At 50.9% G+C, this 24,852-nt stretch overlaps 12 protein-coding genes across 12 annotated transcripts in view; 6 read left to right on the top strand and 6 right to left on the bottom strand.

Moving 5' to 3' along the window:
- Positions 1-116: 116 nt before the first annotated feature.
- BDZ99DRAFT_253939 (uncharacterized protein) lies at positions 117-745 on the bottom strand. Its single transcript, XM_033713720.1, has one exon. The coding sequence runs from the start codon at positions 700-702 to the stop codon at positions 358-360; it is 345 nt and encodes a 114-aa protein (XP_033580292.1). The 5' UTR covers positions 703-745; the 3' UTR covers positions 117-357.
- A 317-nt stretch (positions 746-1,062) lies between these two features.
- On the top strand, positions 1,063-1,832 carry BDZ99DRAFT_460584 (uncharacterized protein). Its single transcript, XM_033719417.1, has one exon. It carries the CDS (start codon positions 1,364-1,366, stop codon positions 1,601-1,603), a length of 240 nt encoding a protein of 79 aa, XP_033580291.1. The 5' UTR covers positions 1,063-1,363; the 3' UTR covers positions 1,604-1,832.
- On the bottom strand, positions 1,767-4,286 carry BDZ99DRAFT_253876 (uncharacterized protein). The gene is made up of 4 exons (XM_033713719.1): positions 3,461-4,286; positions 3,216-3,413; positions 2,984-3,155; positions 1,767-2,920 (listed from the first exon to the last, which is right to left on the bottom strand). Exons 1-4 carry the CDS (start codon positions 3,940-3,942, stop codon positions 1,931-1,933), a joined length of 1,842 nt encoding a protein of 613 aa, XP_033580290.1. The 5' UTR covers positions 3,943-4,286; the 3' UTR covers positions 1,767-1,930.
- On the top strand, positions 4,055-4,809 carry BDZ99DRAFT_496348 (uncharacterized protein; the record flags this gene model as incomplete). The annotated part of the gene is made up of 2 exons (XM_033723439.1): positions 4,055-4,468; positions 4,524-4,809. Coding segments are annotated over exons 1-2 (435 nt in total), but the record flags the coding sequence as incomplete, so codon positions are not given.
- Positions 4,810-6,345: 1,536 nt separating this feature from the next.
- Positions 6,346-9,459, top strand: BDZ99DRAFT_253794 (uncharacterized protein). The gene is made up of 5 exons (XM_033713718.1): positions 6,346-6,456; positions 6,507-6,916; positions 6,972-7,869; positions 7,922-8,627; positions 8,679-9,459. Exons 1-5 carry the CDS (start codon positions 6,427-6,429, stop codon positions 9,266-9,268), a joined length of 2,634 nt encoding a protein of 877 aa, XP_033580288.1. The 5' UTR covers positions 6,346-6,426; the 3' UTR covers positions 9,269-9,459.
- A 191-nt stretch (positions 9,460-9,650) lies between these two features.
- Positions 9,651-10,947, bottom strand: BDZ99DRAFT_474002 (uncharacterized protein; the record flags this gene model as incomplete). Its single annotated transcript, XM_033721863.1, has 3 exons — positions 9,651-10,616; positions 10,689-10,842; positions 10,901-10,947. 3 exons carry the CDS (start codon positions 10,945-10,947, stop codon positions 9,651-9,653), a joined length of 1,167 nt encoding a protein of 388 aa, XP_033580287.1.
- Positions 10,948-12,961: 2,014 nt separating this feature from the next.
- BDZ99DRAFT_507331 (putative metal-dependent hydrolase) lies at positions 12,962-13,989 on the bottom strand (the record flags this gene model as incomplete). Its single annotated transcript, XM_033724238.1, has 2 exons — positions 12,962-13,358; positions 13,418-13,989. 2 exons carry the CDS (start codon positions 13,987-13,989, stop codon positions 12,962-12,964), a joined length of 969 nt encoding a protein of 322 aa, XP_033580286.1.
- A 1,165-nt stretch (positions 13,990-15,154) lies between these two features.
- Positions 15,155-16,146, top strand: BDZ99DRAFT_253748 (uncharacterized protein). Its single transcript, XM_033713717.1, has one exon. The coding sequence runs from the start codon at positions 15,540-15,542 to the stop codon at positions 16,077-16,079; it is 540 nt and encodes a 179-aa protein (XP_033580285.1). The 5' UTR covers positions 15,155-15,539; the 3' UTR covers positions 16,080-16,146.
- A 1,205-nt stretch (positions 16,147-17,351) lies between these two features.
- On the bottom strand, positions 17,352-19,908 carry BDZ99DRAFT_556858 (uncharacterized protein; the record flags this gene model as incomplete). The annotated part of the gene is made up of 5 exons (XM_033727188.1): positions 17,352-18,451; positions 18,502-18,692; positions 19,071-19,139; positions 19,199-19,615; positions 19,678-19,908. The coding sequence occupies 5 exons, from the start codon at positions 19,906-19,908 to the stop codon at positions 17,686-17,688; spliced, it is 1,674 nt and encodes a 557-aa protein (XP_033580284.1). The 3' UTR covers positions 17,352-17,685.
- Positions 19,909-20,129: 221 nt separating this feature from the next.
- Positions 20,130-20,832, top strand: BDZ99DRAFT_517590 (uncharacterized protein; the record flags this gene model as incomplete). Its single annotated transcript, XM_033725192.1, has 2 exons — positions 20,130-20,233; positions 20,289-20,832. The coding sequence occupies 2 exons, from the start codon at positions 20,130-20,132 to the stop codon at positions 20,830-20,832; spliced, it is 648 nt and encodes a 215-aa protein (XP_033580283.1).
- A 1,333-nt stretch (positions 20,833-22,165) lies between these two features.
- BDZ99DRAFT_460578 (SIR2-domain-containing protein) lies at positions 22,166-24,403 on the top strand. The gene is made up of 6 exons (XM_033719416.1): positions 22,166-22,443; positions 22,506-22,816; positions 22,953-23,080; positions 23,130-23,568; positions 23,627-23,806; positions 23,868-24,403. Exons 1-6 carry the CDS (start codon positions 22,221-22,223, stop codon positions 24,045-24,047), a joined length of 1,461 nt encoding a protein of 486 aa, XP_033580282.1. The 5' UTR covers positions 22,166-22,220; the 3' UTR covers positions 24,048-24,403.
- BDZ99DRAFT_496341 (intermediate filament protein-like protein) overlaps positions 24,399-24,852 on the bottom strand; it is a 4,372-nt gene continuing 3,918 nt past the window's right edge. The window contains exon 5 of the mRNA XM_033723438.1: positions 24,399-24,789. Within this exon, the coding sequence (XP_033580281.1) occupies positions 24,708-24,789 (82 nt within the window). The 3' untranslated portion in view covers positions 24,399-24,707. The remainder of the gene's footprint in view (positions 24,790-24,852) is intronic.

Genomic DNA, 24,852 nt, shown 5'->3' with positions numbered 1-24,852 from the left:
AAGCGACCGGAGAGAGCCTGGGAAACCGCCCAGTCAGCGTCCGTATCCCAGTGGCCGAGCGTGCATGTGATTTCTGCAACATTCTTCTCCAAGGTGACGCGTGGCGAGGCCCTCTGTTCAGCTACACCAGGGTCCATTCCTTTCAGCTGGCCTCTATTCAGCTGGGCTGACAGACCTAGGGGGTGGGCCGTTTCCTATTAGTATATATTCGGCCCGTACGGCCACGAGAATACAATCAGAGTTCACATCAATTTAACCTAAGTGCTTCAGATTGTCCCGCGAGGAGGATTTCCGTCTGCCATTGAGAGGATTCTAAAAAGCAACGACTCGCTAGGAAAGTGCAGGTTCACGAAAAGTTTAACGCGTGCGGCTTTGAGTTCTGCTCAGGCTCTGTCTTTGTAAGCAAACAGCACTGTGAGCACGATTAATACAATCCCGCTTGTAAGGCGGTCGAATTAGTGCGTGTCGTGGATAGATGCCGTGGGTAGACGACGATGTTCGCCTTTCGGGTCTGGAGGGCACATCTCGAAAGTCGGCTCTCTGAGTCAACAAGCTGAAATGACGTCGATTGAGACGCGGCTGTATTGTAGTTAGATATTCGCTGAGATTCGAAGAACTTCTTTTTCCTAAGGGCCGAAGACTTCCAACAGAATTGCGCGTTAGGCTGAGGCCAAAGGTGGAAAACGAAAGTGTCGAGCGCATGAATGTGCAGAGTTGCCAAGTGCCTAACTCTATTCTATGGGCAGCCACAGCACTATTATTAATGTGAAAATTGACCACAGGGCGTGTCATGCTCAGCTGCTTAAAAATACCGCCGCGTGCCGTGATTGGCTACAGAATGACATACACGCCTTTCTTTGATGCAAGCGAGTGTCATCGTTTGCTGTGATTGGCTGCTTTGTTAACCAGGACGCGTTTTGCATGGTGTCATAGGGCTGATTTCGGACGGTGGAGGGCGTAGGTGGAGTCAGCTTGTCAATATTTTGGCGCTGAAGGTGTGCTAGCAGGTGGTTATGGAAGAATATTGGAAATGTGAATGTAGACATGTGGCTATGACCGACACTGCGAAGGGCGTGAGGAATGACTTGAAAGGATGAGTGTATATAAGGAGGGTGAGTTGACGGCCTTCAAGAGAACCATCAGAAAGCAAATCAACCAGCAATCAGTCTACAGTCAACACTCGAGCTTCACATATCATTATCAACTTCAATCAATTTCCTCAATCAAACATCTACCACCAACAGCTTTTTACCAAAACCACAACTTCTCCTCGCGATCCAAACAAAGCTCCAGCTTCGCATCTCAAGCCCGTTGATCTCCCAAAGACAAATTCTTCCACATAGCGAAACCCACATCCACCAAAATGTCTTCCCAGAGCATGTCGTCTCCTAAGAACTCCTTCGACTCTGCCTCCACCACCAGCCTGCTCTCCACATCTTCATCGGAAAAGGCCACCACATCCGAATCATCTGCGAAGAAGATCTTCAAAGCCGTTGTTCAGCACGCCAAGGAACACCACCGGAGCGTCAATGCTGCATTTGATATCTATTACGGTCCCGGACTCCGCAATGCCAGGTACGCCGCACCTGCGAGGCGGACATAAGGGATGAGAGAAGTGGGAGTCGAGATTGATCATTCGGGACAAGCAATGGGGGCATATTTTGTGGGAGTTTCTTTTGAGCGGTGATTTTGGCGCTGGAAGTGGGTACTCGGTCTGGGTTAAAGGAGGTGCATCTGCTTGCGGGGCTCGGGGCAGAGTGGGAAGGAGTTTATGATTCTGGGGTCTTTTTGATGAATGATATGATAGACTAATATATTGGAATCTCGCTATAATATCTGCTATTATGGAACAAGTGACAGGCGAAAAGGAAGTCAAGAGACCTAAAATGTGAGAAGGTAGTCCCAACTCGACACCGAGCACCCATGATTTCTACCAAATAAAATCCTCTTCCTCCGCCTCTGGCCCTCTCGCTGGCTCTTCCCCTTTCAGCGGCTCAATCTCGAATTCAAAAAGTAAAGGCTTGCTATTGCTAGCATGGCTAGCAACACAAGCTCTGATCTGCTTATTGAACATTCGCTTCATGCCCTCAAAACTCACCTCGTCATCGCGATCGATCTGGCCACCCTCAGAGCGACAACCCGGTCCTTCCAGGGTGAATACAAGTCCATGGACGTTCTCGTCGAGTTCTAGTTCATGGAACACGTTGGCTAGGGTCTTGTCTTGGAATTTGCCCTTTGGTTGCCATAGCTTCGTTTGGAGGATGGGAACGCGAGATGAGATTACGCTGTAGACGAAGCTGATAGTCGGTTTAGGGGCTGGGGTGGGTTTCGGTGGAGTTGCTTCATTGGTCGCTGGTTGTATGCTCCCTTCCATGGACGTTGGCGTAGGCGGGACGCTTGAATATAGGGGGTTTATTGCAGTGTTCAAAGGGGTTGCTGCCGACGTCGTGGTATTCTCGGGTTCGATCGTAGATTTCGAACCGGACTCCGTGGACGGTTGTCCTGCTTGATCTCCTAAGTTTGGAGATACATTCTCCACATGAGTGTCTGTCGATGCATTTGACAGTTGGCCTTGTGCTTCATCTTGTTCGGTAGTGACCTGAATTTCGCTTTCCGTTGGAGATCCGATAGCCTCTCGTATTTGCTCGTCCGTCGCACAGTCTGGCTTCTGGCGTGCCTTCCTGCCTCTTGGCGAATTACGAGGCATGTAGCCTGGTGCGCTCTTCTTAGCCGCATATGTAGGGAGGGAGTACGAGCCGTCACCATTGGGTTTGAAGCTCGATGGTCTGGTTCGCTTCGACGAGGTCGCTGTTTGGTTGCAGTCTACGGGCTCCGCAGCGCGTTTGTTGCTCGAGGCCGTTGCGTCGCTTGATCCCGCACTTTGAGATGGGAACTGTAAAGTTGTGATGCGGTGTTGCTTCTACGTGGTGTCAGCTGCACAGTCGCAGTCGACGATCAGACATATGATGTGTTGAAGACATACTGTAGAAGTCAATGGCTCTGGGCTGAGAGGCACAGTATAAACATCCTCCTCGTCGGCGTCTTTCGTGCCAGAGACGTTCACGGATACTCCGACCGATGCTGGGTTCGCCTGAGCGGTGGTGCTTGACACGCGGTTCTTTTCTGAAGAGCTGCTTTTTCCTACGGTGTCATATCTATTCACAAAATCAGAACGTTTGCGGCAGGGACAGAAAACCGCTCGGTTGAGGACCTACTTGATCCAAATGCCAGGGTGGCTTCCGAATGGATTGTTTGACTTAGAATCGGAACCATCCACGTTGATGGGGTCTGTGACGCTCCGATCACGTTCGTGTGTTTCGTCCCCGCCAGACCTTTCCTTGCCTTTGTATTTATGATTGCGATATTGCTGTTGGTTGAGGCGGAACATGAGCTGTTTCGTAAGGGTTTTGATCCTAAGAAAGTTAGCAAAACAGGCCATCAGATAGCCTTGCATGCTTACTTTGAATGATCTCTCGAGTATTGTAAAATGTTGAGATTGGCTGAAGTCCGGTCGTCTGGCCAATACAGGTTCCCACGGCCTTCTTGCTCGAGATACGCATTGGTCATCTCCTCAAGAGCAGCTTGGTGCTGCGGAGAGCTCCAGTCATAAAGGTCCATACCCACGAGGCCGGAAGGTGTTCGATAATTCTTTCTAAACATTTTGATATCGTCACTGAAGGTGGGATGATTGTTGCCGTACTGAAGCTGTCTACGTAGTTCAGTGATGTTAGGTACGCTTGACGCGGGGCTTATGGTCTTCGTCAGAGACATTGTATGATGTAGGTACGTGTAGATGAGAATGGTGAGAACACGGTGTGATGATACTGGAAGACAGAAACGAGTCTGAGGGATGAGCTGAACCCGTCTTTCTGCTCTCTTTACAAGTGCAATGGGGGCGAAGCACCAGGCAGACACAGAGGCTTGCGTCTGAAACTCACTCATGCAAGTTAAACCACCTTCGGCAATAACTTGGAAACCTCCTAAGCCCCCATGCCAACATTGATTGGACAAAGATAAGGAGCTGAAGATTGATCGGTGAATGCAAGGCAGACTAGCCAGCTATTGTACGGGAAGACAAGGGAGTTGGTCACCTAGTGTATCGGGGGATCCGCCGACACTCGATTAGGATTAAGAAAAGCAACAATGTTTGCCTTGAGTGAATGCATTGTTGCCTGACTCATACAACCTTGCTCTCTCTCAAGTCGAGTCCGTTCTTTGGAAAGGGGTTGTCGCTTGCCTTTGGGGTTCCTCGTCCTGTTTCCTTCATCTTTCACACTCTCTCTTGAAAACTGCCGGTTCCCACAAATCTTCCTCAAGATGGACGTTTCGACGATCGTTAGAAGCTCTTCTACCCTGGTACAAACTACTGTTCTTGCTGCAGCTATGACCGCTATGAGTGGAATCGCCGTGGTTGTCGACCGTATGGTTTTCGGAAGGCCTCGAGCGAGAGCTGACTTTCAGAGACTAGGTATGGCCATACTGATGCTGCAGTTGAAGGTGTCATTACTTATCTAGGGCTGTAGAAGAGCATTACCGCAACGTGGCTCCGCACGAAACGATTGACCGTTCCATCGCTGAGAGGTGTTACACGGATGGCCAAGGCGAAACGCATAGAGTGCCCTTCCCGTACGAGCTGATATTGAACCCAAAGGTAAGCCCTGCCCAACGTAGTTCTATTCGAGCCAGGATGCTGATACTCTACCTCACAGTCCACACGTTTGGCGCTTCCGAAAGGATTGGATATCCAACAAGCAGCAAGGGCTATTCGAACGCTCGAAGGGCTCTGACGCGATCAGGCGGGGCAAAGCTATCGTTGATACCGTCACACTGCCACAAACCATGGCTTAGCGGCTACATGATGCGTTAGGTGTAAGGGTCTGCGGGAGCCTTTACGCTGTTTCCTACGTCGTTACGTTCATTTAATGCCCTGTTCATTCTCGTTGCTGCAAATTAAATCTCTTTAAGTTTTTAGGTGATATTGTCCTATATTTGAACATGTTTCTTTCGTTTATACAGTGCTTATGTCAACTTTCTGTTCTTAAAGACCCAGACGCTTGGGCTGCGATGCAACATTGGGTGTATGACAAGTGACTGCGATTGCTGCGCCGTAGTCCTGCCACGGCGGCGACAAACATAGCGACAAATAAGGCGGCTGAGCTTAGCGCCAGAGATCGCTCACCCTTGACTGAAACTAAACGCCGTGCCCTGACCCGCAATGGAAAGATTCAAGGGACACGAAGCCTGCCAATTATTCTAGGCCGTTGTGAATTCTTGCGAGCTGTGATCCTAAATCTGCTCTATGAAGAAGGAACGAGAGATGACTAGAAAGTGTCTGCCGGTCTAAATGAGATAACCTTGCTAATTTGATGCTACGTCGAGGCTGTAGTCAATTTGTTCAGGGGCTTGCAAAGCCCCTCTGCTCAGCTTGAGACGGATGCAACATCAATGCAACTTAAGCGCCAGGGGACCCCCGATAGTCTTGAAGATCACCAGAGAGTTCCATACCGGCCGCGCGAATCCAGAGGATAAATAGAATTGGGCCATTGAGGACCGCGAGTTATTCAATTCAATGGGCGTCGCCTATGTCGATGCCGATTTCTAGCAGAGTCCGTTAACATTGCTCTCCTAATGGTGACATCAGTCGGCTTCGTCTCGAAACAAGGGGAAATTTCGGCGGCTGTGCCGCTTTCGTGGCTGCGGCGTGGTTGTTGGAAACCTCAGGGCGTGAGGTGTCGTTGTGGCTGGTGCGGCACAGTTGGAAAGGAAGATATCTGCCAAGACTCGTGACACATTCTTTCTACCCATCCACGCCGATTATTTTTGGATCTTCTTCTATTGATTTTCAGATCGTCAGAAAGTTTAATATAAACGGGAGCTCTGCTCTCGTTGAAAGCTCCTTAATGTTCATCAACGAGGAAACTATTGTATTAATGCTACTACTGCTATAATCATGGTAACTTCTCCTTGCTTTTATAAGATGTAAACGTATAAGCTTAGGATAGATACATATGCAGCTGTTACACGCCTATGTCAGAGCGTATACTGTTTCTACGAGGTGTATAGAAGAGATGGTATCACGTGATAAACTCTCCTTTTACGCTATTGTTATCAAATATATCTCAATCTGGCTTTCCTCCGTCATGCTAAGTTACATTAACAGCGCTCTTGTAATACTAACAAGTTTGGTCAATCGCGCTCCACCCCTCTGCGAGTTTCTTCTCCTTGCCATCGACGTTTCGCGACGAGCCGCAAGGCTGAGCTAAGAAAAAGTAACGATCGCCTATCCGCCCCGCGGACTAGTTAGCGCGCGCTCGGGGAAGCCCTACCCAGCCCAGTCTTGAGGTGGTCGCCTTGGGTGTTAAGAGTTCATATTGTATTACTCTGCCAGCATGAATTAGTCTCGCTCTTTACATTAAGTCTCTCAACATGGATCCCCTCACGATAACCACGACAGTGGTGAGTAGCTCTGCGTAGACGCCGACTACTGTCGAGCTGACACCAGGCAGATCAAAGTCTCGTCAGCATGCCTATCAACCGCAAAGATGCTGTACGAGGTTCGTGCAAAGTACAAGGATGCTCCCATGTACATTGTTTCGATAACTTCAGAGACCACCGTGATCAGTGCATCGTTATCGAGCGTCCAGAGCCTACTTCTCCGCGAACCTGATCTTCCTAATCTCCTTGCATCGAGACCAGAACTCATCGCGGCGCTAGATGCTGCTTTGACAGGATGTATGGTGTTATTCAGTTGTCTAGATGATGAAATGAGCCACATAACCGCATCTTCACAACCTGGAGCCATATCGTGGAGGAGCAAGGCGCGAATGGTCTGGAATAGAGATAAGTTAAGAGAGCTACTTGAAGCCTTGCGCGGATTGCAGATGTCGATGAATATGCTCATACAGCTTCTACAAGTGTTCGTCACCCAGTATGTTATTGGCGAAGTAACCAAGAATGATTTTGTGCTATAGAGACTCGCTTGCGGAGATCAAGAAGATAGTCGAAGAAGGCAGACCTGCATTTGCAGATACCATCCAGAGAACGCAATCTCTTCGCTCCTCGTATCCGCAAATTGGCGTTCCTGAGTCGGTATACTCCCGAGACGATCGAGAGGGCGGCGGTGAAGTTGAGGAGTATGCAGCCAGCATTTGGTCCGATCGACAGTTCGACTTCGACGATCTTATAGTGAACAGTAAGGCCTATCGTCGCGCACTTGCAGCTGCGAGAGCGGGCAAAGAACCCGTAGATGGAACCAGCGGTCAGACGAACGAGCAAGCCGTGTTCGGGGGTGATCTGATTGATTTCTCGGACGCTGCTACCATAACTCAGAAGACAGTCGACCAATCCTCGATACACGGCGCCACTAGAGAGCTTGCTGGCTTGACCCTCTCAGGCGAACTTCCGGCAGACTTAACTCCGCAAGTTCTCATCCAGTCCATCAACGAACATACACTTTCGACTCGATCTTCAATAGATCCAAACACAGAAACCTTTTCACCTGGAATCCGGCCTACACCAGCAAATGTAGGGCACAAGTCGCCCGAAGCGTCTCCAGCTGCAACCCCGAATATAGAGGGTGATGTGATGGGCGCACCTCACCAATCTAGACCAGCACTCGGTCATACAACAACTCCTCGCCAAGTCAAACTAAAGCATCAGAAGAGCTACCAAAAGACAGGAACTGGATTCGATGCTGTACTGCCACAGCAAGGAGGGCAGCAACCGTCTGGTAGTAAATCTACTATTTTTCAGAAAAAGAAACAATGGACCGGCGGCCCTCGAACATGTGACAAGTGCACACAAAATCTAACTGGTCAATTCGTGCGCGCTTTAGGCGGCATGTATCATCTTGACTGCTTCACATGCATTGTGAGTTATTGCTGTAGTTGAACTTAGACCGCAGATTCTCATACCATCGTAGGACTGCGGCATCATCGTGGCCAACAAATTCTTTCCTCTTCCCATCGAAGAAGGACCCGACCAAGCCCTCTGCGAAACTGACTACTTCCGCCGCCTTGATCTCCTCTGCTTTACCTGCGGTGGCGCTCTCCGGGGATACTATGTCACAGCACTTGGACGCAAGTACCACACTGAACACTTCACATGCGCGCTCTGCTCAAAAGACTTGCAAGATGAAGGGGGCTGCTACTACGAACACGATGGCAACCTTTACTGTCATTACGATTACAGCACTAGGTTTGCACAATGCTGTTCAGGATGCCAGACCGCCATCCTCAAACAATTCGTTGAAATTTTCAGGAACGGTCAGAATCAGTCCTGGCACCCTGAATGTTACATGATACAAAAGCACTGGAATGCGCGGCTTGGGACGTATCGCCCAGTGACGAAAAGCGACTATCCACGGGGAAGCGAGGTTGACGATGTTACCCGGGATCTCGTACGAAGAAAATTGGAAGAAGCGGAAGAGAGAGTCGCAAAAATATGGAGTGTTCTTTCGGGTTTCGAGGAGTATACTACCACAATGATATCAGACCTCTTGCTCCACGTTTCGAATGGGGATGCTCTTCTCGCCGCGCCCCCAATGGCCAGATTCATCGACAGCATAAGCGGATACATCGAATGTTTGTTAGCCGTAGATATCGTCAGGACGTCAAGGGGGCTTGAGAGTACGTATCCAAAGTTGCCAATCTCACCATATCTGACGCTTTTCTGAATAGGGCTTATGATATCGCGCGAGTTCAAGTTACTCTGCAAAAAGTTTGTGACGATTCTCCAAGTCATGACCACCACCTCGGGACATAAGCTTGGCGTCACACAAGAGCTTTTATCTCTTCTTACGGGTTTGGCGCATTATACTAAGCTCCTCATCAGAATTGGCTTACAAGGCGCACTTCAGTCATCTGCTCTTGATATTTTCCTCGATCGTGTCCCCACAAAAGGACAACGACAGCCTTTTTCAAATGCAGAAGAGATAAAGAGACTGCTGAAACTAGCACAGAACTCATCAGACGACTGCGACTGCTGCGGTACAAAGGTAGAAGGGGCTTGTTATATGGTCTCAGATCTCCCGTACCACATGGAGTGCATTTCTTGCCCTCAGTGCAAGAAAGCTGATGCGTATGCCTCGGAGAATGATCGGCAAGAGTACGAGCTCGGTAACTGCAAATTCTGCGGTCGTCTTCGCGATGAGAACATCACCTTCCTTGGCACTAGGAGACAGTTCATATACCTGCTCTGGGTTGCCTTTGCGAGGTTTTTGCTCGTCAGCAAAATCGACTGGACCGTAGCACTGAAAGCTGAAAGGTAACCTCCATTCCGCTTTTCTAGAGTGAAGACCAATCAGAGCTGAGCACTGCTGACCAAAATATAGCAGTTTACCCAAGCAAACCAATATGCCTGAGGAAGCCGACAGGAACCGAATAACTGGGCCCGATACGTCCATCAACTCATGGCTTCTTGATGATATACCGCGTATTGTTGCCGCGCATCAAAGTTCTCAGAATTCTACGTCCTCTAGCTTCCAAAATTAAGGGCGCATGACGGCGCCTCAACCCTGTACCTCCAGCGTGGTCGATAAACGTAAGCAATATAGCAAATGGTATAATGCGCGAAAAACCTCCCAAATGAACAGGAAACTCAGAGCTCTAGGAAAGAAGATCTAATTCAACAGCTCTCAGTACGCATACTCTTCACCAAATTTCCGCATCCTCTTCATCTACATGCAGACCCTCCTCCTCGTCTCTTAGAATTTCGATATCGATAAAGAGATCTAGAGGCTCGCTAGTACCCCGGTGACTATCACTGCATATGTTGATCCACCTAGTGAGGTTCCTTTTCATGACTTGGAACTTCGTCTCGTCGCCTCGGTCGATTAGACCCCCCTCGTAGCGGAGATCAGGTCCTTCGAGCGTGAAGACCACGCCACGAACATTCACGTCGAGCTCCAAGTCAAGGAAAACTTGGGCCAGGGTCTTGTCTTGGAAGCTGCCTTGTGGATACCAGTTCTTGGTCGACAGTACTGGAGTGCGGGAGAAGATGATGCTATAGGAGTAGTTGAGCTTTGGTCTTGGAAGGCGAGGTGTTGTGGGAGTGGCTTGGTGGGTTCTTGTGCCACTGCTTTGACGTTCCTCTACGGGTGCTAGAGTAGTGGGACGTAGTGCCGCAGGCGGGCGAGTAGCAGTCATCCACTCGTCCTCCACATGGGATAGAGGAGTGGGTTGGGCCTTTGCGGAAGTTTCACCCGCTGGAATCCCTCGATCTATCACGGAGTCCTGTGACCACAGGTCTATAGCATAGCGCGACGTCATTGGCAGTGGTTTCTCTTGACTTTCAATCACGTCGTCGTCAACTGTTCTGCCAGACCTCTGAGACTCGATGGCCTCGATCAATCGCTTTTCCGCTTCTGTTGCATAATAATTTGTTGGGCCTTTCCTGTCGCGACCCGTTGTGCGACCTTCATATGTTGATGCTAATGGGGCCGCAGCTGAAAGATCCGAATACAAATCGTCATCGTCGGACTCAAAGTGGGAGGTTCTGCTTCGTTTCGCTAATTTACGTCGAGGGAGATCTTCGGCTGTTGCAGAACGTTTTGAGCTCGTAGTCTTTGTGGTGCTGTCTTTTTCTTTATGAATGTAATATGAATTGCGACTTTTCTTCTACGATGCGTTAGCTTTGCACTGTCACTGTCGGTCATCGATGCTGCATTGGTCGCTCTCATAGAGACTTACCGCATAACTCCGCGGCTGCGGACTAGGGAGGTTCTCTTCGTCATTACCCACTGGGTGGGGTATAACAGGGGATTCTTCGTCCACTGTCAAGTCTGCTGGATCTGTGGCGGCCGTGGATGCTCTTGAATCACCCGGATTTCGTGTCGAGCTGAACCTGTTAACTAAGTTAGAGATTTCATATAATATAAATAGATGTTTAGCTCAGATCCTACCTCGGCAGCATGCCGGGATGGCTCCCGAATGGACTTTTCGGGCTCATGCTGGATACGTTGACAGGTGTCGCGCTTCGACTAGGCGTTCCTTCTATGATACGCTCATCTTTATCTTTCCTTTTCTGTTTTCTTCTTCGCTCTATTTTATGCCTTGATTCATTGAAACGAAACATGAGCTCTTTTACGAGGCCGTTTATTCTTTTCAAGGTTAGCGCAAACGCATATTCTAATCGGATTTTGCGGCGCACTTCGCATGGTCCCTAGAATAATGAAGAGGGTTGTAGTTGGCTGAAGTTCTTTCGTCTGGCCAATACGTGTGTCCTTTGCCTTTCAGAAATGCGGATGTCATCTCCTCAAGGCCAGTCTGGTGCTCGACCCACTTATACAATTCCACACCCGAGAGATCATCCGATGTGCGATAAGTTGTCATGAATGATTTGAGGTCGTTACATAGGGCAGGCCGCTTAACTCCATAATGCAGTAGGTCACGAAGCTCGGTGATTTTAGGTATGTGTGCTGTGGAATTACTGGATCGCGCTGGACTCATCGTGACTGGAATAGAAGAGAAGAATTAGATGGGCATTTGGGATACAAGGCAGAAGTGGAAACCTGACCAACGCACTTATTTGTATCGCGCTGGGCAACGAGGCGAAGCAGTTGTATTTTGGTAGAGAACTTGTCGCCTAAAACGCGAAACTAACGGGTCCATCCCACTTCGGCATAGATGCCCTGCGCCACTCGCTATAGCTGGTCGAGAGATATGCATTGAAAAGGTGAAGCCACCGTGACGTATGCAGCATTGTGGGGGTTCGTGTGGGGGGTCGAAAAGCCACAATTAATGCTCGAATGAATATCACAAGGCGCAGCGGTACGATTTGAAAGAAGAGTGTGAAGAACATTGATTGGGAAGAAAAAACGGCCACAAAGCAATACCCGACTTGATCCTTTAGACTCTGAACTTGAATCTGTCGCTTGCGATCCAGGCTATTGGGTGCGTCGGAAGAATGTTGATTTTCGGTCACGCGCATTTCTCTGAAACATGGAGAGGCCGCATCACTCGAGGCTGTGGCCTCAGGACTTCAGGGCTCCAGGGGCCGGCGGCTACTGTGCAACTGGGACGGAAGGCAGTCTACCAATGATAGGACTTGAAATGCGCCCTTTGCTACTACCCTTGTAGCACCACCCACCATGAACTTCTCCTGATCGAGGCATTCGAAAACTCATCGAAAATTTTAGTTGACGTGGTGAAACCAACGCTGGATTGAACCACCTCAAAAACGTAAAGGAAACATGATGTTAGACCGTTGTCTTTGATACAATTTCTGCGTCGTGGTTCAACATCCAAAACTATATCGATAATAACGAACCTTTTGACAAGGCCAAATTGAATACCGCTGGGGAACTCTCGAACCCCCAGGGTTTTGTTAAGTGTTTCGCGGGGACGTCAGCTCGAACACTCCCCCACGGTTTAATCCATTAAGTTAGATAGCTGCGGCCAGTTCGTTGCTGCGGCGTGCTCGCTGATTTTGAGGATGTAGAGTCATCGTTGAGGTGGCTGGTGCGGCACAGTTCCAGGAGATCTTTTCGCAAGGACCCGTGATAAGCAGTGCCGATCTATCCGTACTCCTACTTTGCAAGCTTTGCAGACTCTCAGAGTTCTACGAATTCATTTCGAGATATTTTTTTAAATATCGGTCTGTTGTCTACTTTATTGAGCCGTCACATGAGTGATTTTGAGTTAAAAGGCACAGACCTCCCACCTTTTCCATCCTTCACAGTTTCCAGATCTATCACCTATCCTCCGTCATTTCGAACCCACTCTGCGATATCCAAGGGCTCACACAGTTGAGAGAGAGAGCTTTCACAATGCAACCCAAGGTTCCGAACTGCGGGTATCACTCACTAGATCACTCAACCTCGTACTGACGAAACTTTCCGCTCAAGACTTGGGGACCAATATCTAGCCATGGACCAATATCTAGCCATAATCAAGCCGATCCAAGGCCTTGACAGCGCATGGCAGGCACTCAACGAAAGTCAAGTGTAGTAATCATCGTACCTTTACTCCTTCACTCGGAGAAGTTTTGCCGCATTCCCACTCACAAAAGCCCTCAACTCCTCCCCCCCTAGCAGACCCTCTTTCTCAATCTCCTCCACGAACTGCTTCCCTTTCTCGGTGTCCGAAAACGGATAATCAATCGAGAAGAGCACATGAGCAAGCGGCGACACCTTGAGCAGACAGGCCAGCGGCGCAATATCAAACGTGCCGCTCGTAGTCACCCAGACATTAGCCCGCCACACCTCCCGCAGCGGCCGCTTTACGTGCTGCCACCGCCCTGTCGCCCTTTCCTCGCGCTGCATCATGAAAGGTACCATCTCGCCCATATGGCCGAGTACAAGTTTCAGCCGCGGAAAGCGGTCGAAGACGCCCGCAGCGAAGAGGCGAAGGAAGTGCAAGCTGCGTGTGTCTCTCGTCAGTTGCGACGCCTTCAATAAACAGATATCCAAAGAACTCACCCTGTCTCAGCATGCCACCCAAACACAAAAGCTCCCAGACTTTTCGCCACGTCTTCGCTGTAGTTGCCTCTGTAGTTGATGCGCATCATCTCTTCGCTCGCAAAGCAGGGGTGCAGGTAGATCGGGACGTCCAAGTCTTGCGCCGCCTCCCAAAACACATCCCACTCGGGCCCGTCGTACCAGACGCCATCGGAGTGGTTGTCCACGAGAGCGCCAACGAAGTGGAGGTCGTTTACCGTCCTCCGTAACTCCTCAGCCGCGGCGCGAGGCTCCGTCATTGGGAGCGAAGCAAACCCGGTAAAACGATCTGGGTGGGCGCTGACAGCAGCGTGGAGCTCATCGTTGATTGCAACGCACAGCTCAGGCGTGGGAGCCGTGCGGAATGGAGTATGGGAGAGGATCTGGCGACCGACACCGCCGGCATCCATGTCGGCTATCCGTGGCGTCGAGATGGAGGAGAGTTTGGCGCCAATGGCGGGGCCGAACTCGGAGGCCGCGGTGCCATAGACTTTGGCGGCTGCCGAGGAAGTGAAATGCTCTTCTAGGGTGATGGAAGGGATTTGGGCAGACATTGTGAGGTTGACTATGTGACGTTGTGTTGCACGGCATTCGTCGTTTTTATATTGTTCCCCTCGGGGTTTTTTTAAGTGTCTATCTCCGCCGCGGAGATCAACGAACGGTTCAGAATCTAGTTGGTTGGTTTGTTCTTTCATGTTGTGGCATGCCGCGTGGCCTTTAAGCTGGGGGCCGCTCGTCTCTAGAACTATGGAATCAACACCTACCAACAATACTTACATTTTCTATATCTAGAATACGGCTCGAGGGTTACATGAAGCGTAAATATGATACATAGAGGGAGTTTAGATGGTGATTTGGTGGTTTTATATACAAGAACTTATAGTGGAATAGAAAACGCTGAGTGCGGTAGTAGGTACATGTCGTCAACCACATATATCCGAGGTGGATTTAAGCGTTTCGCTAATCTCCGACCAACAATCAATCGAGTTATTTGACATCCACGCGGATCTATACATAGCGTTTTGGTTATGGTAGCCTGATGCATCCATAAAATTCTAAAAGAAACACTATCCTTGTACAGGCGAAAGAGAGTGCACAAACTCATGGCCTAGTAGGGTACATCCTCAATCATAGTCAGAGCATCTTTAAATATCTGTCCTTTTACGTACTCTTTCCGGATATCGCTGTGATTCATATAGTCTGGTATCGTGAATTTCGTTGCCACGACTTCGACCTGAGCTCTATACCTGTTCTCCATCCTCTCTTGCCGCCCCACATCCCCTGTCGTCCCTTGGGCTATGCTGATTGAAACACCGGAACAAGGTCAGGTGCTCGCTCACAGACCCCCGTCCCCGAAAGACACGTGCGTATAACGTAATCAGCTCTCTGACGGGGTATAAAATCTTCCCCCCCGTGGGCTTGAGGTAGGCATGGCGGTTGCAACTTGTTCGTTGCAAAGAGACAACTCAACTTCCTTATGGCTCAGGGGTAGTTTTCGGAGATCCTTAGGGGGGCCTTCGGCCATGGAAGATCAAAAATCGACTACGACCAGCTCTATGGGGTCTGGATTTGGGACGAAAGCTGAAAACATGTAGGGAAAGTTGTGATGGAGGGGGAGTGCCGCACTGTTTCAATGTTGCTCCCAATCGCGTTGTGATGCTGATGATGGCTGGATCTAGGTACGGCTTCTTGCTGGTACTGGTATTGGGATATGCTGACTGTCTGTATAGTGCTCTTGAGGTTTATTTTCTCCTTGACGAGAGGTGATATCGAGCATCACTATCTTGCTTCGAAAATTCCGAACAGCCCTCCAAACACTCACACACCAACATGGTCTAAGACCAAGTAAAAAAGTACCACCGGCCCCCAAAACCTTCCCCACACCATGGACAAGATATCCATCCTTTTTGGCTCAAGGACAAATATGATAGAATCCCGAAGAAAGAAAGACCAACAGCAAACAAAGAAGTCGCTTAAATAGGTTCTATGCGCTCCAGCTCACGTGTTCCACGTGACATATTGCTCCCAGATATGCATCACGAGCCCTGGCGGGGCCTCTTAGGCCTTCTGATCAGGTGGTCCCACGTGCTGCTAGAGAGCCCACATGTTCCTTACTAATCAGCCGTACAAAACCCTTCGCTCGTTCCCTGAACTCTTCTTTTCTTTCCATCGAGGTCTCGCATGGAGACGGGGGAGGAGTAAAATACCACACGGTACACAGCCACGGTGTGGAATCATCAAAACCCAAAGAACGATGCCGTTGATGGTGTGGTGGAGCTCGTGGGTTAAACTAAAAGGAAGTGGGTTGCTACGTGGTGGTGGTGGTGAAAGGGGATCGAAACCCGGAGAGAAATCCTGCCATGGGGCTGGGGAGCTGGAGGGGTTAAATACAGCGTTACAAAGACTGTCATGGCGCGGTGGAGATTGGAAGGGGATCGAAATACGCGACCAACTCGTCCATGGAGACGGAGTGGACGATCAAATCTCTCAATGCGAAATACGAATGGTGCGGTGGAGGTTGGGAGGGGGTCAAAATGGTACAATGGAGCCCCCCAATGGAGAGTTGGGGGAGGATCGAAAATCTCAGAAGGCATCAAAGATGGCTCCGGTGGAGGAGGGATATTTGGATCGAGCTGATATCTAGCTTTGTCCTGCAATGATGAAATGATCTGTTGCTGAAAGGTGATAGTTTACGAGGACTTGAGTTCTTGATTTTGAATCGGCGAGACTGGAAAGAAGTGACCATCGGCATTGTTCACTGCCTCTGGAATCAATTATGAGCTCACAACAACCACCACCTCTCCTTTGATCACCACTGTCCCTTTTTCGATGCCGACGCTCCATGGCTGCTTTTGTTACCTCCTTTTTCTGGCTCCACTCCAGCAGCGACATTGTGCGTGACAGTTTCATGTTTCAAACAAACCCCGCAGCCAGTCCTCATCCTCTGACGAACGAGGAAAAACCAGTGGAGGAGATGTAATTATATCGCGACGAGACAGCATCACGTGAAGACAGCCATGCAGAAATGATGGATAGTAAACATAACTTAGCTTTTGATAAGCCACCCGCCTCAGGATTCCATCTCATACCTCGCCGCCTCCGACCCCCAGAAACGCTTTGCATCCCTCTTCTCACACCAAGTTTTGCCTGCCTATACCCCAAAAGTGATCCACCCTGATCACTCCCATACCTCATCCCCTCCTCACTCCGCAAGTCAACCTCCGCTACCGCACTCCCACTTAACTCAGGCTTCCTTACCCCCGCACCACCCCTATCTTCAACAACGACGTTCCGATTACTCCTCTTGCGAGCCACTCGGGAGTACGCGCCGAAATCGCACCCATTGCGAGTACAGCAATGGGGACGCCGACACCGACTTCAACTTTAGCGTTTACAGAGAGTCCACTGTAAGATGGGGCTGAGGAGAAGAGGGGCAGTGGAGCGGCTGAGGCGAGTGGGGAGACGAGTGGGGGTGAGCTTGACGAAGTAGTAGTAGTAGGAGGAGGAGTTAAAGCGCTTGTGTGCTGAATTGGAAAGACGAGCGAGGAGCTCGGGACCGCAATCGTAGATGTGTGTAGCCATACACTAGCACTACTGAGAGATTTGCACGTGGAACCTGGGCCACCACTCGTGCTATCAACTTTGTCAACGGCCGGTCTTCTTGCGGACAGGGTGTGGTAGAACCGTGTTCAGAGTGACATGAAAGGTCGATTGCATGGCAACGGTGTTAAAAGCTAATAGCTCGATGCTTCCATTGCAGATTGTAGCCCTCTCCTGGAGCTGGGATGGCGGTGTTCTCAGTTCTGGAACGCGAGCTTAGGGAGTAGATACCAGGCGTAAGAAGTAACTAGGGGAAGTACTACTAGTTGTAGACACCGCGTCTGTCCAAAAGAGCTATCGACGGTCGATTGCTTGAGTTCTTGTAAACTTGGGCCCTTTGTTTATTTAGCAACGAGTGACCACGACGTGTGCCACGCTGCGTCTACGATACGTCTAACAAAAAAGATCTTATGTGGTTTGTTTAGGGAGTCTTTCCAACTAAAGGAGGCAAAGAGGTACCTCCGCGTAAGAGGCGGAGAGTATACCCGGCAGCCGATAGGTAGCGGGAAATGGTGAAAGAACTGACAGTTGGAGGAAACGTAAGCTTTCTTCGGGGACCAAAATTACCGAAAGTATGTATAAGAGCGGTAGGAGTTATTCCAGGCACCAATAAATAATCTGACTTGCAACTTCATATTGCACCATTCTTCTCACCCTTGCATCTCATACAGCGGCCGCTGCGCCGACTGTAGCTCCGGAACGTTATTCTGTGGCTCTAATTCCACGACCTGCCCGTGAGGGTAATACTGCATTTGCTGTCCAGGATATTGCGGTTGCGCAGGCGGCATGCCCACCGGCTTCGCCTCAAAGTTGCCCACAGTTATCGAATTTGCTGCATTCCTCTGCTTCCTCCTTCGGTGGCTCATGATAAGGAACACGCCCGCGATGGCACCGATCCCGAGAACAGCGACTGGCACACCGACTCCTATGCCAATCTTAGCGCCAGTAGAGAGGCCAGAGGAGCTCTTCTGTTGTTGCACGAAGACCGCTGTATTTGTGGCAGAGGCTGCTGAAGCAGTGACTACTGAGACAGAGGTTGCTGGAGTACCGTCGGAGTCCGTTGTTTGCACTGCTGTGAGCAAGGGGTTCGAGAAGCTGTAACTGTATAGAGCGAGGATGGAGCTCAGTTCTGCAGCATACGAAGCATCTGTGACTGCTGGTATCGAGATCGAGGGGACGGAGTACGAAAGGGCTTCAGTAGAGTCTCCGAATAGACCTCCGGTCGCGGTTTCAAGGTACGTCTTGACGTCTGCTGGGAGCGCTTCGTACCAAGAGGGTGTTTCGCCGGCGGCGAACTCGGAGGATAAGATGGAGCTCACGGCACCGGGGTCTGTAATGGCGATCTCGTAGAAAGAGAGTGGGAGCGCGGTTGCGAGGACATCATAGATGGATTGCTCCTCGAGAATTGAGCTGAGTCTGGCATTTATTAGCGAAAGGTGTGGATGGCAGGTACTGTGCCGGCATACATGTCATAAGTACTGGCTTGTCTTTTTTTAAGATCTGGTGCCTCCAGTACCGGGGCCGGTGTTGTAGTTGGGGCGACCCCTCCGGCCAGAACGTTCACACTTCGTCGGCGTAAAGGCACGTTACTGGCGAAGACAGCGCCGGCAAGCACTGAAACTAGGAAAAGCGTACTGCGCATTTTGAGGTTGTATTGCTGCGATGAGGTTCACAGGGCTTTCACAGGGCTTTCACAGTTGTTATTGTCGTTGTTAGCATGGTGTTGCGCTCAGCGTCGTGGGGGACGGGCGGCAGTCTTGTCGTTTGCAAAAGCAACGAGGCTCAGAGGCAGAGTCTTGGACCTTGGAGAGCGCCAGACGCCGGCGGCTTCTATTGTTTCCAGGATGGTGCGAGGCGCTCTCAGGCGAGTGGGCATAGGTGGGGTTAGACGCGTAGAAGGACGCCATCCCAGCCACGACTCGTGTTCGCGTACGGACAAGGATTGATACAGAACATAAAGGATGAGATGCAACAGATGGAGAAGAAGCTCGCGATTGAAGAAGCAATTGAAATAGTTGAGTATGTATGTACATACAGATGTAGATATCGGGAAAGCATGAAAGGCAACCCATAATCGAGCGTCCAAAGGCACGCTGAAGGTGAGCTAGGTATGATGATCCAGAAACACGCAGCTCGAAAAGGGCAATAGATTCCGTAACTGACCAGTGTGTCAAGTGCAGAGTTCGTGATACAAGCGGTGGGTAGGAACACAAAACCCCTGGCGCGTTGAAAACACGTGTATCCGCGGTGGCCATGGTCGTGGACGATACCATGGTCAAGGAGAGAGGACTGCAAATTCCACTTGTCCCAATGAACGTAGCTAAGCATCGCGAAGCTATCGACTCTGAGGCGAGCACGGTCTGGGGATTGGCGATGGGCCAGTGTCGCGCATGAGGTGCTCTCGCACGTTCCAGACACCATTGCAGCGGGTGCTTGGATTGGCCGTCGGCGTGGCAAAGACTGCCCTTCGCGGCCTGCGGGAGACGGCGCATGCAGGGTCTCGGCACTCTTGACTGGAGTCGCTTCGGCCCGAGTGGAAATGAGATGGCCGAGCAGTGTGGAGGACAGGGAAGCCATTGGCTGCGCAAGAGTTTAGAATGAGGATGCAACGCCCTCCTTCTCGAGCATCGCCGTCGCCGTACCCGTGCGCCATCTGCTTGAAGGTCTGCAACGGGGTCCTGCTGTGAGGACTGCGCGAGAACTGCTGCGAGGGCTGAGTTTCGCGGGCAGCTGCAGGCGTCTTCAGCTCCAGCACGCCGGCTCGAGTTGATGCATGCAGCCGGTCCCGACACGCGTCCGGTGCGACGCCGCGCGAAATAGAAGCTGCGAGCAGCACCTGTGAATCGCCCACCGGCGTCGGCTGTTGGCGCCATTGGAGATGAAGCTGGTGCTAACCGCCACTTTCAGCCATGGTGCGCTGGTTTCGGAGAGCGCGCCCCATATATCCCCCAGCCCGCCTCCCTGCACCTGTCTCAGCCCTCACCTCTTGCATCCACCGTGTCTCCGCACATATACGAGCGCTCAGCCTCTTCTTTCGCTTCCCCACACTCATTCATCGTCGCATCGCGTCGCCATCGCTCGTTTGAACCTCGCCATGCACTTCAAGACTGTTGCCCTCATGGCCCTAGCCTCCGTGGCCATTGCCTCGCCCAACGCCGACCTCGCCAACAGGCAAGCCAGCAGCGTCGTCGTAAACCCGTTCGTGGTCCTCTTTCGCATGAGCCAGGATCCAGCCTTGCTAATTGACATATAGCACTGAGGCTTCCGTCCTCTCAGTCCTCCTGACTGCCCTGCCCTCTTCTCTCCTCCAGATCGCCATCACCAACCAGGCCGAGGTTGGCAGCATCATTGCGTCCTCCTTCAGCGCTGGCGAGACTCCCGGCTGGTACTCAGCGTTACCAAACGACGTGAAGAGCTACCTGCCCATTCTATACGCCGAGCAGACCCCGACCTCGACCTCGACCTCGACCCCGACACCGTCGTCCAGCTCCATCGCCTCGAGCACGCCCGCGCCATCTTCGTCTTCATCTGTCCTCACCGTTATCTCCACCGCTGTCGGAACCGTTAGCGCAACCATCTCGCCATCCGGAAACGGCACTGTCATTTCCACCGTCCACTCCCCGACTCTGAGCGCGACCAGCGCTGGCAGCGAGTCTTCCATCGCCAGTGCCAGCGCCAGTGCCAGCGCCAGCGCCGCTGCTTCGTCCACCCAAACCGGAGGCGCGTCCTACCCGACCGCCGTCATGGGCGCTGGCATTGCAGGCGCGCTCGGCTTCCTCGGCATGCTCGCCATGTAATGCAACTACTCCGCCGCGCATCACAATTTCGATACCCAGTCATCCAACCAGCGTAGGAGAGCGGGAAGAGAAGAAACGGCGCACCTTCACTTGACCTATTTCTACATTACCTACGACAGAGTCAAGTAAAGAAGAGAAGAGGAGTCACGAGAGGCTTGGGGAACATTTTTACTGCAGGGAAAGGAGAACGACGTTACGGATTGGGGAAAAACATGTTTGATCGTCACACTTTTTGTTGGCTTGGAATCTTTTCGTTCCCAGCGCCGCGCTTTTTCTACGTTTCCGATATCCCACGCTTTGTTGACATGATGAAAGTATTTATGCGAGTAGGTAGTAGCTTTACAACATTAATTGATAATTTTGTATTACCAGTATTCAGCCTCATGTTTTCTGACCAGTAGTCATCTTAGAGGTACTGTTCTCGGGATTCAGTGACGTTACTTTTGTCCCACGACACAGGTCCCTGGTTTCCGTTGTCCACCCACACCAAAACGCCGGTCCCGATTCTGTTACGCGACGTAAGGAAGGATTGGTTGTGGTAGTATGCGACGAGTGCATTGCTTCATGCAGCTCGAAAAGGTAGAATCGCGTAGGAGTATGGCTCTGCCGAAACAGCAACAGAAATTCTCCTAATATGAATCAGTGCGCACATGAAGTGCTGCAAGAATGGGGCTGTAGTGACCTGTACTCATGTCTAGAACCTAATTGGGAGTTCAGTGTTGCAAGCCACTGGAACACCTGTTTAAATCGATTAATCTACATGCACGTAGGACAACTCGAGCTTCGATTAGAGAGATAACAGCTCATTTACCAGGAAGCATTGTTCTCTATGTGATTTTTTGAAGCCTGAAAGAACACTTATAGTCTCGGCTAATACATTGACAATTCCCACCTATCACTGCGTCGCTATTCAGATGTGTGGATCGTGAGACTGACACGTCTTCTCCGCCCTCAGGCGTGTACTAGGAGCCATTTGAGATGCTTTTCTAGTCTTCACAATACATTGAAAGGCAACTAGAAAAGCAGCTGTGTAGAGCACGAGTACGGTCAACAGATGCCCGTAGTTCACTGACTGTGGAATCTGAACAGCTAGAACTACTTCTTAGATTAGATTAGACAACCGCACCTTTCACCTTCATGCTTCAAATTGAGCAAAAGTGAGCAGATTCTTGTTCTGTTTATAGGATCCAACTAGCGCTATAGCAGAACAGTGGCAATAAATAGTGTCAGAAATATATAGGCCACACCCGATGGGGCTAGAGCGAGATAAGGTAAGCGTTTCGCCAATGGCCGCTTCCTCTTCTACCACAACGCTACTTCTTACACTGCCCTCCTTCTAATTCCCCCACCAGCCCCCATGCGGCCCTGGTGATCAGTTCCTTCTGGATATGGCCTCAAGTTTTACATCTCCAGTGCTGGTGCAGGAACCCGTCGCCGCCACCATCACTGACCTGACTGCCGAAGCCTCCCCCGACAGCGCGTATAGTACGAGACGAGCAAGCCTCAACGCATCCATAGTGCCCAAGATGGAAGACGACGATGGGGAGCACTGGGAGACGTCGTCGCTAGTTGAGGAGATCCTCGACGAGGTCGACGCTTTCGATTACTGCGGTAGGATTCACTGCCCCGCGGTTGCACGATTGCACGATTGCACTATCTAACAATTGCCTCAGGAAAGGATTGCTGCACAGCTCAAGAAGCGCGCGACTACCGCCATAAACTGCATGATATGGGCGCCGGGCCATTTGTCTTCGAGTACATCACCAAGGGCCAGATCACGGCGAAGAAGCTATGCACTGCCTTCGGTGTTCGCATACCCAAGTTTCTGGAAGGACTGCCCGATCCCAGTTACTACCAGCTGCTCGGCCATGCGATTAGCAGGGAGCTGAACAAGCGGCGTCGTCTCTCGCAGTATAAGGATATTGACGATGCTGCGCGCCTGCTACGGGAGAAGAAGAATATACTAGTAATAACTGGCGCCGGGGTGAGTAATTCTATATTTGATGGCACGAGGCAAACGGAAAATATTGCGGGAGCCCATATCATCGGTATCTCCAAGATAAATGCCGGTGGCAATCGAACCAGGCATTCTTAATCCCGGTACTGACCATTTGCTCTAGATCTCCACTAGCCTCGGCATTCCCGATTTCCGATCGAAAAACACCGGGTTCTACTCCAAGCTAAAAGAGATGGGATACGACGAGCCGGAGCAAGTATTCGACATCAAGAACTTCGACGAAGACCCAACGTAAGTGTTTCCTACATGTCAAATGTACTTCAATTCTAAGTATCTACAGCGTCTTCTACAATCTTGCTGGAGACATTCTTCCTGATCTGGAAAAATGGACCCCAACCCACGAATTCATCCGACTACTCCAGGACAGGGGCCAACTTCTCACGAACTACACCCAAAACATCGACAACGTGGAAAGCCACGCCGGAATCCGTAGGGACAAGCTGATCCAATGCCACGGCTCGTGGGCGACCGCGACGTGCCGGAAGTGTCAGTTCAAGATCCCGGGTGAAGAGATCTTCGACGAAATCAAATCCCACACGGTCGCGTATTGCGAGCGATGCAAAGAGCGACTGCGGCAGGACGATCTCAAAGTCCCGCGCCCGGGCATGAAGCGGAAGCGGAGCTCGAATGGCACGAAGGGTAAGCGAAAGCCGGCTGGTGCAGACGACGACGACGATTCCGATGGGGCGTATGATATTCCCCAGCCTGGGGTCATGAAGGTTTGTTTGACCCTTAAAGCTTGCAATGTATAGTGACCTTCGATTAACATCCCAGCAGCCTGACATCACGTTCTTCGGCGAAGGCCTCCCCCAAGAATTCTTCGACCGCCTCCGCGAGCAAGATAGAGACAGAGCCGACCTCGTCATCGTAATCGGTACGAGCATGAAGGTCGCGCCTGTCTCCGAGATTCCGCAGATCATCCCACCAGACGTGCCTCAGATCTACATCTCACGTGATGTACGTAATCACCTCCTACCACCACTCATCATAACATGAACATAACTAACGCAAGACCCAGCCTATTCACCACATCAACTTCGACATCAACCTCCTCGGCGACTGCGACGCTGTAGTCGGCGAGCTCTGCCGCCGCGCCGGGTGGACCCTGCACCACAAGATGCTGGATAAAGACCAGAAAGTTGACGTCCAGCCGGTGGAGGACTTCGAGCAGACGTTCTCGGTTAGAGTGAGGCATTGAGATGCAGCTGCTAGGTGCTGGGAGCCTGTTCTCTTCTTCTGTTTCCTGGTGTCGGCGGCCGGTGGCGTTAATGCGTTCGAGCATACCAGGTGTTCTTTTGGACGGTGCACTGCATTTGCATTGGGAAATCGATCATGACGGGGGTTCTGTTGGTGGTTGGTGGTGGGCAAGGGGGCTTCGGTATTGGGGAGTTCAGCCTTTCAGGGGTCTTATGGGATGCTTGTTCAGTTGGGCCTGGCTAGAGCCAGTTCGTGTAGGCCGAGGCTGTGGATGGAGTTCAGGCGAGCGAGCGAGCAAGCCCTTTCAAGGGGCGTTATGACTTGTGCGATAGAGACAAGGGCGCGGCTCGAAGGGGGTTGTAATGAATTGCGTATACCATAATATGACCTTTATCATGATGGCTAGAGTGAATTGACGTGCCTTATTGCTGTAGTCAGATAGCAACATCATATCACCACGCCAAGAGGTTAGCGATGGCCTTCTATAGACATGTCGTCTAAATGCGCAAGATCCAATGCTATTGCCGAAGTACGGAACCAAATACGCCTGCAATGCTCCCCTGTTTCTTTTCCCCATGATCAACCGCGCACCTCAACGAGACGCTCAAACGCTCAAACGCCTAAACACCACCAATGCGATGCACGCACGGCACTCTATCTCTCACTTCATCACAACATCCGGAAACATAACCCCCACGGCCTCGTCCAGGAGCGTAAACGCAAGATGCGTACTACCAACCACACTGTGTCAGCAAAAAAAAACCACCCATTCCAAACCTTAACCGGCGGAGGGGGGGGGGGGGGGG

The sequence above is a fragment of the Mytilinidion resinicola genome, assembly GCF_010093595.1.
Source record: "Mytilinidion resinicola strain CBS 304.34 unplaced genomic scaffold BDZ99scaffold_5, whole genome shotgun sequence".
NCBI lineage: Eukaryota > Fungi > Ascomycota > Dothideomycetes > Mytilinidiales > Mytilinidiaceae > Mytilinidion > Mytilinidion resinicola.
Note: the sequence above shows the minus strand (reverse complement) of the source record. Positions and strands in the feature narration are given on the sequence as shown.